The sequence below is a fragment of the Pristis pectinata genome, chromosome 5 (assembly GCF_009764475.1).
Source record: "Pristis pectinata isolate sPriPec2 chromosome 5, sPriPec2.1.pri, whole genome shotgun sequence".
NCBI lineage: Eukaryota > Metazoa > Chordata > Chondrichthyes > Rhinopristiformes > Pristidae > Pristis > Pristis pectinata.
In genome coordinates, this window is record NC_067409.1 from 38,881,967 (window position 1) to 38,894,853 (window position 12,887).

Here is a 12,887-nt window from a genome sequence, read left to right on the forward strand (position 1 = left end):
TTCAAATGAATAATTTAATTCTAAATGAAATTGGACACTCTCAGCAAATTCTGGTGATATTTTAATGCCCATAATTTTCATCATTTATGACAAATGGCATTTTAGTAGCAAATTCTATTCTGCCAAAATCTAATTAAGAGAGAAATGAAAGTATAATGGAATGCTATTAGTCAATACAGTCTAATTTGGTGAATCACGCATGGCTTTATCATTTCGGTAAGTGATGCATCAAAAATTAAAATTTCATTGTCGACTGCATTCTAACAGAACATATAGCACAGGTTAGTGTCAACATGATGCATATCCTGCATGTAAATATTTTCTCTTTTAAAAAAAAATCATTTTTGATTGGCTAATATTCACACAAAAGCAGTCAATTTTGCTTTGCCGTGCCCTGAAGATGTAAGAAGATGGTGGAAATGTTTCATTTAGCATCATTTAAGAGCCTTTGATGTTTGGCTTGCTGGAAGCCACTTGGGTGCAGAAAGTCAGCTTATCCAACGCTCAGCATAAATAAGTCCAAGTGAGCAGGCACCAAAGACAGAGAATTGAGTTAGTAGGCTGAGCCTAGCCTGATCCAGCCTATTGAATGATTAGGGTAATTAGTGCTCCCAATTTCAGCCAGGGATGCTGAAACCCTACTTTTTCCAACCCAACCCACTCTGCAGTGTTGAGCTACATAATTAATAAGGATACTCCACTGGTTTTTGCCCCCTCTTATATAAAGAGAGTAAGAAGAGGCATATGGCTTGTGTTCACCTAGTGAATGGGACACTAAATGAGGTTTATAAAAGGAGAGACATGATGTTGTACAGGAATGGGGTCAGTGGCAGTAGTGTATGAATAGGTGGAATTCGAGGAAGTCCATACACAGAAAAGGATGAACAAGTTGTGACGAATGATTTACTGCAAAAGGCAAACAAAGATGCTCACAATGTTTAACTGGCATTTGGGGAGGTACTTAGATGGACAAGCATAGAAAGATATGGGCAAATGGGATTAGTGTAAATAGGCACCACAATTGGCATGAACAAGATATGCTGAAAGGGCCTATTTCTGCTGTACAGTTCAGTAAGACATGATGAGATAATGCAGACAGTAAGATGTAGGTGAATGTGCTGCTTTACTTGCCAATCTGTCTTGTAAGACTTGGATCATTAAAAATAAGCTCTAATCGTGTTGTCTTTGTCTCAGCACCAGGGTTTATCCTTGTATTGTTTAGGGAAGACCATCTCCCTCCAACTCCTCTTGGTCCAAGGGGTGCATCACTGAATGGAAAACCAGCCTTTGCCTGTCACTCATGGATCCTGACACTTTCTCCTCTTCCATTTCCACAATCTTTCTGCTTGCATGTGAAGCACATTTGCTCAAATAATGCTGTGGATGGGGTGACATCACACCCACCACTGCTAGCTGATGCTTGAAATTCTATGTTGCCTTTTAAATTTTCTGTACTATGTGGATCAATTCCAAATATTTAATTAGTTGATCTTACTAGAAATAACAACAAGTATATCTGAATTTTAGAATGGTAGTTTGAGAAAAGTAAGATGTTTTGTATTGTTGCAAGTAACTATGTGTGATAGTTGAATGGCATATCCATAATAGTGGTGCAAGATAGTGCTGGTTTTAAAAAAAAGTATGTATTTTTAAATTAGTATGATCTGTGACTGTCCTGTGCAATTCATGCTCATTGAACTCTTTCATGGTAGTTGTACTTGAGGAATATTTTGGGCATTTACCTATTCCCTTATGTGATATGCAATGATTAAACATGTCATCTGTGAAGGTCATTATCATTTTCTAATGGTCTTGATTTGAGCCATCAATGATGATGTGAAAGGAAGGATCGTTCACAATAGGGTAAAGTTTGAAGAGTTTTGATCTCTGCGTACTGTAAGGTTGCAACAATTATAGAAATGGAAGGAATAAGGTGATGAAAAGTTTTTAAATATGACGATATTTTCTTTAGTTAGGAGAATCTGGAGTAAAAGAGTTTACATATTTCAGCAAGGGCAGGTATGATGTCTAATGAGAGCTGGTGTGGGATAGAATGTGGACAACAGAAATGACCCGATGTTTCCTGATGATTTTTGGACTGAAATATTGGAGTTGGAGATAACAAAAACATGAATAAAGATCTTTTTTTCACCATGTCAGGAAAAGAAACTGTTGTCAAATTTCAGAGTTCCTATGAGGTTTGAGACTTATTCCTGAAACTTGAGAACATAACCATGATTGGTACTTAAGAGTATTGAGGGAGGATTGAGCCACTGAAGATGCTCTCCTTTAGATGAGATATTAAACTCCTGGCTCATCTATCCTTTCATGTGGATTTGTACTGAAACAGAGTATTCTCTGGTGTTCTTGTCATCTTGTCACTTTGGAAGCAGAAATAAGCGGGCAGACTATTATCTAGGAGGAGAGAAAATCCAAAGCACGGAAGTACAAAGGGACTTGGGGGTACTCGTGCAGGATACCTTAAAGGTTAACCACCAGGTCGGATCGGTGGTAAAGAAAGCGAATGCTATGTTGGCATTCATTTTGAGAGGTATAGTGTATAAAAGTAAGGAAGTATTGATGAGGCTCTACGGGGCACTAGTGAGGCCTCATTTGGAATATTGTGCGCGGTTTTGGGCCCCACATCTTAGGAAGGATGTGCTGACGTTGGAGAGGGTTCAGAGGAGATTTACGAGGATGATTCCAGGAATGAAAGGGCTTACGTATGAGGAGCGTTTGTCGGCTCTTGGACTGTACTCACTGGAGGACAGAAGAATGAGAGGGGACCTCATAGCGACATTTAAAATATTGATAGGAAAGGACAGAGTAGATGTGGCTAGGCTGTTTCCCTTGGTGGGTGAGTCCAGGACCAGAGGGCACAATCTTAGAATTAGAGGGTACAGTTTCAAAACAGAGATGAGGAAAAATGTCTTTAGCCAGAGGGTGGTGAATTTGTGGAACTCCTTGCCACGTACAGCAGTGGAGCCCAGATCAGTGGGGGCATTCAAGGAGGAGATAGATAGATATCTAAATAGTCAGGATATCAAGAGATATGGGGATAAGGCCGGAAATTGGGATTAGAATAGGTTTTTTTTTCTTTTCCTTTCTTTCTTTCCCCCATTCCTCATTTCTATTTTCCCTTTCCTTGGAGCAGACTCGATGGGCTGAATGGCCTGCTTCTGCTCCCTTGTCTTGTGATCTTGTGATCAAATGGCAATTTATCTGACTGCTGCTGGTGGGACCTTTTTATGTGCATGTTGATTATCAAGTTCCCTATGTTACAAATGTGATTATGTGTCAAAAGTGTTTTGTTGCCTCAAAAGTACTTGGAAATATCTTGAGGTTGTATAAAATGCAATGTAGATTGTACCTTATATAACCACATAGGTTGTTATTCCCTTTTTGCATTCTTGCATTCAGAAGAACTCCCTAAAATAAAGATTGAAAAATTGAAGTACTTGCAGATGAATATCAAATGGATCAAACTTTTGAGTATTCAAAATTCTTTCCACACCTTGGATATTGATACAAGAATTTGTTGTGGCATTTTGCGGCTTTATATTAATTTCACAATCTGCTCAGTGTTGCATGCATATAATAATTATATCTGATCACTTTAAGGGGTGATTTAATAGAACTGTTCAAATATGAAGGTTTTTGATGCAATAACAGTAGAAATTGCTTCTGCTGTCAGGGTCAATAATAAGCTCTACATTTGACTTAATTGGCAAAAATAAATCATGGGCAGTCTAAAAATTATTCTGTGCATTGTTAAGAGATAAAATGCAATACCTGAAAGTAGGATGAAAGCAGATTTCACAATAGTTTTCAAAGGTGATTTTATACAGACAATTTGTCTTGTTTATCATCTTTTTCTTTAGATGTATAGAATAATTAATGCATCATCATTGCTATTTTCATCTTTGAGAATTGATGTGGATGAACAGAGGTTCATCCTCTGTGGAGAATTGAGGTGGATAGGGTAGTTAAGAAAGCTTATGGGGTGTTAGCTTTCATAAGTTGAGGGATCGAGTTTAAGAGTCGTGAGGTAATGATACAGCTCTATAAAACTCTGGTTAGACCACACTTAAGAGTACTGTGTCTAGTTCTGGTCACCTCATTATAGGAAGGATGTGGAAGCGTTGGAAAGGGTGCAGAGGAGATTTAGCAGGATTCTGCCTGGTTTAGAGAGTATGCATTATGAGGAGAGGCTAAAGGAGCTAGGGCTTTACTCTTTGGAGAGAAGGAGGACGAGAGGAGACATGACAGAGGTGTACAAAATATTAAGAGGAATAGATAGAGTAGACAGCCAGTGCCTCTTTCCCAGGGCACCAATGCTCAATACAAGGGGGCATGGCTTTAAAGTAATGGGTGGGAAGTTCACGGGAGATATGAGAGGAAGGTTTTTCACCCAGAGAGTGGTTGGGGCATGGGATATGCTGCCTGGGATGGTGGTGGAGGCAGGTACATTGGTCAAATTCAAGAAATTACTAGGTAAGCATATGGCGGAATTTAAAATAGAGGGATATGTGGGAGAAAGGGGTTAGATAGTCTTAGGCGAGGTTTAAAGGTTGGCACAATATTGTGGGCCGAAGGGCCTGTATTGTGTTGCACTGTTCTGTGTTCTGAACCATTGTATTCTTATAGAACCATAGAACACTACAGCACAGAAAACAGGCCATTCAGCCTTTCTAGTCTGTGCTGAAACGGTATGGCTTTATCAAAATCTATCTTTTGTTCCTGGAGATGATCTAAAAGATCAGAGGAAACTATCTTTATGACATTTTTTCTAAAGATTGAAACATTATTAAATGAAAATGAAGAAGCAATGGTAAGGGCTCAGTATTGGGGGAAAGAAAAGTAGTTGGGGAGATTAAAAGGGATCTGCAATGGCAAATCATTAAATATGATATAGTTCAGAGAGGAAATATTTCTGAGGTGAAAAAGATTACAGAAATTTGTGGGTAAAAAGAAATTAAGAATTTCTCTAACTTAATGGAGAAACAAGTAATAGTTAGGACTAGGAGTACCATGCTCAAACATGAGGAATACTAAGACGAGCATCAGGAAAGCAAAAGAACTAATATCTGGCTATTGATTTTAAAGAAATTATAAATATGAGAATGAAGGTGTAGGGGAGCTGTTCTCTAGTAAATTGGTTGGGACTTGTCAGGATTTTCCACCATGACTTTCACAGGATTCAAATACACAATTCCCAGTTAGTACAAGTGCATCAAACCATAATAAAAAAAAAGGTCCAATAGAATTTTGTTTTACAAATGGGGATAATACAGGAGTAAAGAAGACACACACCTATCCAAAATATTGGTCAGGCCACAGTGGGAGAAATCTACTGTTTTAGACTCATTATAGACAGTAAATTGTCATGGAGAGCACAAACCACTGGTTCACCAAGTTTGATACCAGGCCCAGAGGAGAGAACTGAGAAAGTAGCACTAATTTTATTTGAACAAAGGAGATGTTTCACATTCTGAAGAGTTTTCTTTTATGAATAGCTAAGGAGAGGGTTACTCCTTTAGTTGTTGAGTCATTTAGAAATCATCAATTTAAAGTCATTGTTGAATGAAGATAGATGGTCAGAAGAACTTAATATACTGGGTCAGTGTGGAGGGTAGTAAAAGCAGAGACTGTTGGATCATATGAGGAAAATTGAACAAGTGCAGATGAACATCAAGATCACAGCACAGGGAGGTCAGTTGATTTGTTTTTGATTGTTCAAACAGATGTCAAAGACAAGTAGTGTCATTCCACGCTAGTTGTTTAATAATATATTTATTGTCTATGCCTAAAGCAAAACCAGAATTTTTTTTAACTAAAGCAAGAATGTTTAGAATATATAACAGGTCAGCATTAGATGAAAGAGAATTGAGGGAGGAAGGAATAGTGTTTCAGTCAATGAATTTCTGTTTTTCTTTCAGACACTTATCCAAATATCTCTATAATTATCAATTTTTCTATTGATAAAAGATATTGCAGTTAATATCTTAATGTTTGTCCAAATATTTATATCAGTGGTGTGTCTGTTTTTATAATGTCTGTACCAAATCTGTAATGCCTCCTACTGTAGTGAATAAGATTCATTTTTAACATCTGCTTCTGAATGCCTTGAATTTGCCTTTTGAACTATACTGTGCAGGAACAACAATTAGTGTCACTAGTGTGGTGATTATTTTACAGGTTCAATACCCAATCTCTGTGTGGTCACTGTGGGAAGATAATGAATAGTGTGTGCCAAATAAGAGGGGAAACTTGTCAGAAATATTGTCCAGGCTATCCACCAACTGGAGATGAGTTCAGGTTATCTTTCTCTACGATCTATGCTGCCCAGACACCTCATCATTTTATATATTTATAATCGTTCTTCCCTCTGCTTTTTCTTTAAAGAAAACAGTGCTATTCTCTCTAATCTATCCTTTTAACTGTGGTTACAAGGATCCTCTTCATCTTCCTAATCCTCTTCCTAGAGACCAGTCTCATAAATCTTTTCTAGAAATGGGGAACTGGGATGAGTACAGTGTTTATATTCTGAAGTTAGAAGGTGGTGGAAGGAGTTTGATCTGAAAGGAAATGTGAAAGGAGGGGAGCTGCAGGGATGGGAGTGCTCGAATTTTCTCAAAAATGAAGCATTGAATCATACAATGGTTACCACACGGGGAGACTGTTTGGCTCATCATGTCCATGCACACACTCCACCAGAGCAACTCTCTACTTCCACTCATCGGTCCTTTCTCCATAGACTTCCAATTTTTTCTTGGTATTTATCCAGTTCATTCTTGCAGGTCATGATGGAATCTGCTCTCACCACATCTGCAGACAGTGCATTCTAGATTCCAACCATATACTGTGTTTCTTAAAAGTTTTTCTCCTGTTACTCCTAATTCTCTTCCCCTTTGTTTTACAGTTGAGTCCTCTAATTCTCAACTCCCCCTCTCCCCTGAATAAAAGGAACAGCCAGACACTGTCTACTCTGCCCAGATCCCTCATCATTTTAAATACAGTTTTGTTTTAAAGAGGGGATAGCACTGCTTCCTTTAATCTATCCTTAAAACTGTAGTCCCTTTTCCTAAATACCATTCCCGTAAATCTTTTCTAGACCATTTCTCATGCCTTCACATCCTTCCTATAATGTGGTGACCAGAATTGAACAGGATAATCCAGTTGAAGCCAGACCAATGTTTTATAAAAGTTCAGCATAATTTATCAATATTATGTTGCCCTATTAACCACTGACTCAACCTGTCCTGCCACTTTCAATGACTTGTGCACACTTAGCTCTAGGTCCTGTTGCTTCAGCATCCCTTTTAGAACAGTATGCTTCATTATTTACTGTCTATTCTCATTCTTCCTAACAAATTGCATCACTTCATATTTGTCTGCATTAAAACTAGATGGGCCATACCTGTACCCATTCCACAAGCCTGTTTACATACCGTTACAATCGATCACTGTCCTCCTCACAATGCCAGCAAGTTTTGTCATCTGCAAATTTTGAAATTGTAGCCTGCACCCCCAAGTCTAGGTCAGTAATATAGTTCAAAAAAAAGCAATGGCCCAAACACTGATCCCAGGAAAACACCACTATTCACTTTCCTCCAGTCCAAAGTATGTTTTCAAAACAGTACGTTGGTAGGTTGCATCCCCATATTTGTTTCTGGTGGGATTTTTTTAGCATTGAAGAGATTCAGAAATTTAGTAACCCAAAAAAAACTTGTTTTAATCAATCAATAGTAAGGCATTTTTGTATTGTACAGGGAAGGTTTATTCAATTTTGAACAGTCACTAATTTCTACAGGTTTTGTTCTTCATTGGAAGCGTAGTGGTATATTTGTAATAACCAGATATGTTATGGCATGCAATAATGTTACCAAGTCCTTTCATTAGTGCCAGAATTAGAGCTAATAAATATTATAGACAAATGCGTGCACTTCTGTAATCTGTTTACTAATTAATTATGGTTGCCAGTCATATTTTTGTATTTTGAAGAGGATCGTTTTTTTATTTTCTAAAACAGGTATCTTAATGTTTGGGATATTTTAGCATAAAAAAGTGTTTATGGAATCAGCATTGAAAGGGGTCCATTATTAGCAGTGTACATACAGAGATGCATTACTGGCAGTGCCACAGTGCTGGGAACCGATGAAGCTTCAGCCCTCCCTACCTCTGTGCCAGTAGACTAGTGCTCTCACAGCACTGATTCGCTTATGCCTCCATGTGGTGAGGCTGCCTGTGAGAACTGGTGATGGCAGAGTTGGAGTGAGTGGTGAAGCTGCTCATCACTGAGATGTGGGACTCGGGGCTACACCCTAGCCGGCACAATGAGTACAGCCATTGCTGAGAATTGGCAAGCCTAATCCACATGTTGTCAGACTGCCCAGATTCTGTGGTCTCTCTTGTCAGCTGTTGGATTTTGTGGAAGCTGCCGTATCCCCCTTGCTTTATTTGGCTGCACAGTTCTCTCCTGCCCAGCCAGAGATTTCCCTGTGGTAACAAGCTCAGTGGTGACCACTGGGCATTGAGCTCGGCAGCCAGGGAGAAGAGGAGACAGCAGCTTTCATCACGTCCAACAAGAGGCAATGAGAGAGCTTGTAGGATCCAGGTGGTCTGTCAATATATGGAGTGGGGGCTGCTAGTCCGCAGCAATGCCTGTATTCACTGTGCCAGCCAGGATACAGTTCTGTGCCCACTGAGCAGCCAGACTGTTCACCTCAGCCCATCCAACATCACAGGCAGCCTCTTTGTGAAAAGGCATGGGTGGTTCTGTGCTGTGTGAGTGCCAGTACAGAGCAGGATTTGGGGCTGGTTTCCTGGCTCAGCAGTGCAGAGCCTGCAAGGCTGTCTTTAAAGAAGAGTTGGGTATAAACCTATGAATGCTAGAACTGGAAGAACAAGAGCACTATAACAAACCAGTACTCTGCAGAAGAGTGCTGGGGTATTTACGCACAATTAATAGTGTCAACTTTGAGTAAATTTGTTCAATGATAATATGAACATAGAACAGTGCAATACTGGACAGGCCATTTGGCCCACGATGTTGTACCGATGTTGATGTCGATTTTTACTAAATGACCTCCTCTTAATCATCCCTATCCCTCCATTTCCTTCATATTCATGTGTCTATCTAAAAGCCTCTTAAACTCTACCAAACTGCGTGATTCCACCACTACCCCTGGAAACCAATTCCAGGCACCTACCACTCTCTGCGTAAAAGAAAAAAACTTGCCCTTCACTTCGCCTTTAGACTCCAAAACCAACCCTGCCCCCCCCCCCCCCCCCCCCAAACCTTAAAAGCATCTTCTCTGGTGTTTGACATTCCTACCCTGGGGAACAGATTCTGGGTGTCTACCCTATCTATGCCACTCATAATTTTAAAAACCTCTATCAGGTCTCCCCTTAGCCTCCGATGCTCTAAGGCGAACAACCCAAGTTTATCCAACCTGTCCTGATAGCTCATACCCTCTAATCCAGGTAGCATCCCGGTAAACCTCTTCTGCACCATTTCAACAATCTCCACATTCTTCCCATAATGGGGTGACCAGAACTCCACATAATACTCCAAGTGTGATCTGACTAAAGTTTTATATCGCTGCAGCATGACTTCCTCACTCTTATACTTAACACCACTATCAGTGAAGGCAAGCATTCCATACACCTTCTTTACCACCTTATCCACTTGCATAGCCACTTTCAGTGAACTACGGACCTGGACCCCAAGATCCCTCTGTACTTCAGTGCTATCAAGGGACCTACCATTAATTGTATTCTTCTATGTTCTTCTTCCATTTGACCTCCCAAAATGCAACACTTCATACTTGCCTGGATTAAAATTCAATCTGCCACTTCTCTGTAACTGATCTATATCCTGCTGTACTCTTTGATAGTCCTTTACACTGTGCACAACTCCACCACTCTTGGTGTCATTTGCAAACTTGCTAATCCACCCATCTACATTTTCATCCAAATCATTGAGAGAGAGAGAGAGAGAGAGATATATATATACACACACACACACACATACATATACACACACACACACACATATATATCACAAACAACAGAGGTCCCAGCACTGATTCTTGTGGAACATCACTGGTCACGGACTTCCAGCCAGAATAACTGCTTTCCACCCCTACTGTCTTCTGTGGGCAAGCCAGTTCTGAATCCAAACTTGCAATTTACCCTGGATCCCATGCATCTTTATCTTCTGTACCAACTACCATGAGGGACCTTGTCAAATGACTTACTAAAGTCCAGGTAGATAATGTCCACTGCCTTGCCCTCATCAAGCACCTTTGTCACCTCCTCAAAAATCTCATTCAAGTTTGTAAGACCTGACCTGCCCAAATGCTGTCCAAGTATTATGGGAATAATAGGTTTGAAAGAAGTGGTTAGATTAAACTATCAGAGTTTCATTTGTTGGCTTTCAGTGTCCCCAGTATAAGAATGGTTTCAGTGCCCATGACCTACATGGGGTAAATAGGCACAAACTATTTACCTTAGCATACAAGATGATAATGAGAGAACATAAGATGGGTAGAAGATTGAGAGGGAAGATAAGAAAAAGTTTTTTTTTCATCCAAAACATGGTGGGGAGTGTCTAGGACTCGCTGGTTGAATATATGGTTGAGGTGGTAACCTTCATCACATTTCAAAAGTGTCTGGATAGGCAGCTATGTTGAAAACAGCTGGACGCAATGTTAAATGGCCTCCTTTAGTGTCGTAAATTTCTGTGATCCTGTCATACCATTTCATTTGGTTCACCGTGTGATTTCAGCTTGGCACATGAGCAGGCAATTACCAAATTAATGTAGAAAACAAGGGGGAGAAAAACATCAATTGAAATCCAGAAGGGTTATCTCTACAAACACAGATGGGTTGTTTTCCTGCTCAGAGACATTCATTTTCATTTGAAACGATGGCATTTATTGTGGGTCAGTATTTTTCTGCAGACGTCCTTTTGTCAGTGCACTTTTACATATAAAGAAGATCAACTTTGCCTGTTGAACTACCATGCAGATTTTGTTCAGATTATTATATTGCAAAACGTTTGTTACACACATTTATAAATAATGAATAGTTTGTAATCATTGAGGATCTGCACACAAATGGCAATGCCAATGTTTATTGCTCATCTCTAATTGCCCTTGAAAGGGAGGCGTTGAGGTGCTTATTGAGCTGATGCAATCAATTATTATTGTTTCTCTTGGAAGTTTGATATATCAAATTGGGTCATATGACCATTATGGGGAATGGCAGAATCAACCAATTGGCTGCTCTGCACTCAAACTGGGTTCGGAGGGCAGACTTCCTTCCCTAAACGACAATATTTTTACAAGAATGCAGTAATCTTTGGTCCCTTCTTGTCCCAGATTTATTTAATTAACCAAATTTAAGTTCCCCAGCTGTTGCAGTGAGGTTTGAATGTGTCTCCAGATCATTAACTCAGGCCCCTGGATCACTATTCCAGAAGCATAACCACTAATTAACTGTGCCCTTGAGTAAAGTGCTTCATATCATTGAAATAATGGACTATGGACTGATTATTTATGGCTTTGAAGAGAAAATAGTCCTCATGTATTTAGAATGAGTTTAATGGTGTCATTTTTTTTTTTGAAGAATATATCTTATTATATTTTATCCCCAAGCTTTTGGTGAGATTAGGCAACTTGTAGGCATTATAAAGGAATATACCATCACTGAAGGCTCTGCTGTGTAGTGTTTCATGTTCAAGGGATATATATTGGGAATTTGGGCATGCAAATTTGTCTGCTTTGCAGAATTGTCCATTCTTAACTTTAGCAAGATTAACAGGGCAAGATATATTTATCAATTTCAATTCTGTATGTGGTGTGAATCTCTGAAGGATCTCAAATTTGTAAAAGGCTACCTATTAATGAGAATTTACTTCTAGTTTGTGTTATTTTCTTTTAGGTGTGCAAATTCTAACCATGTTATATAAACAATATGGTTTAAGCTGCACACAAGGTGCCACTTAGTTTGAGCAATGACTGACCAGCAATTACTTCTGTCTTTTCAAATCTTTGCTTTTCAAATCTTTGTTTCACTGTGAACTGTCATCTGATGTCTAGCTCAGAACTGATAAAATTCAGGCAATTAATTATAGTGACAGTCAGCTGGAAGATTTGGAATCCACTTATGAAATGATCTGGAAGAATTCACCACTGTAACTGAGGGGAAAGGTGTTCTCTTTAGGATACATGACAAGACAATGACATCTTGAGAGCTCAACTGGCATTCTCTTCTGTTCATGTGCATAAATAAGGTGTCAAAACAGAAGCAATTTATTCATTATGCAAGTAACAAATGCATGCATTTCTTTAGGTACTATTTGTATATCTGCACTGTTTACTTTAATGGAGAATATTGGTAAAGTTGGTGTGAAAATGATGAGAAATGATGGTCATCCTCCAGTACAGTCTGGACTTTACCCAGAAACTAGGAAAAGATGGTGTTCACCTTACTATTTTGTCTAGTCAATCAACGTTAATATTTTTTACGTATCGTTAAATACTTCAACTAGTTCACCTCATGTTTATGAATTAATTGATGACACCCAAGGCTTTTGACTGATGATTGATTGTTTGGACCAAATCTAACAATCTGAAAATTTACTCTTCATTCCTTTGCAGCTTCCTTGTTGAAAGGTTTGAAACATGCGAACATAGTCCTGCTTCATGACATCATTCATACAAAGGAAACCCTGACTCTTGTGTTTGAATATGTGGTAAGTGCATTCCTCCTCTTAAGAGCAGCTGGTTGCTGATGGAATTATTTGGATTATAATTACTACGTAATTACACTTGTGAATGTTCTTACCCTCAATGTAATCAGTCTTTGTCATGGTCAAG

At 39.1% G+C, this 12,887-nt stretch overlaps 1 protein-coding gene across 8 annotated transcripts in view; it reads left to right on the forward strand.

The window, feature by feature from the left end:
• Positions 1-12,887, forward strand: part of cdk14 (cyclin-dependent kinase 14) — a 477,589-nt gene that overhangs the window by 166,893 nt on the left and 297,809 nt on the right. For all 8 annotated transcript variants that reach the window (XM_052016680.1, XM_052016686.1, XM_052016679.1 and 5 more), the window contains one exon: positions 12,669-12,763. In XM_052016680.1, coding sequence (XP_051872640.1) covers positions 12,669-12,763 — 95 coding nt within the window. The remainder of the gene's footprint in view (positions 1-12,668; positions 12,764-12,887) is intronic.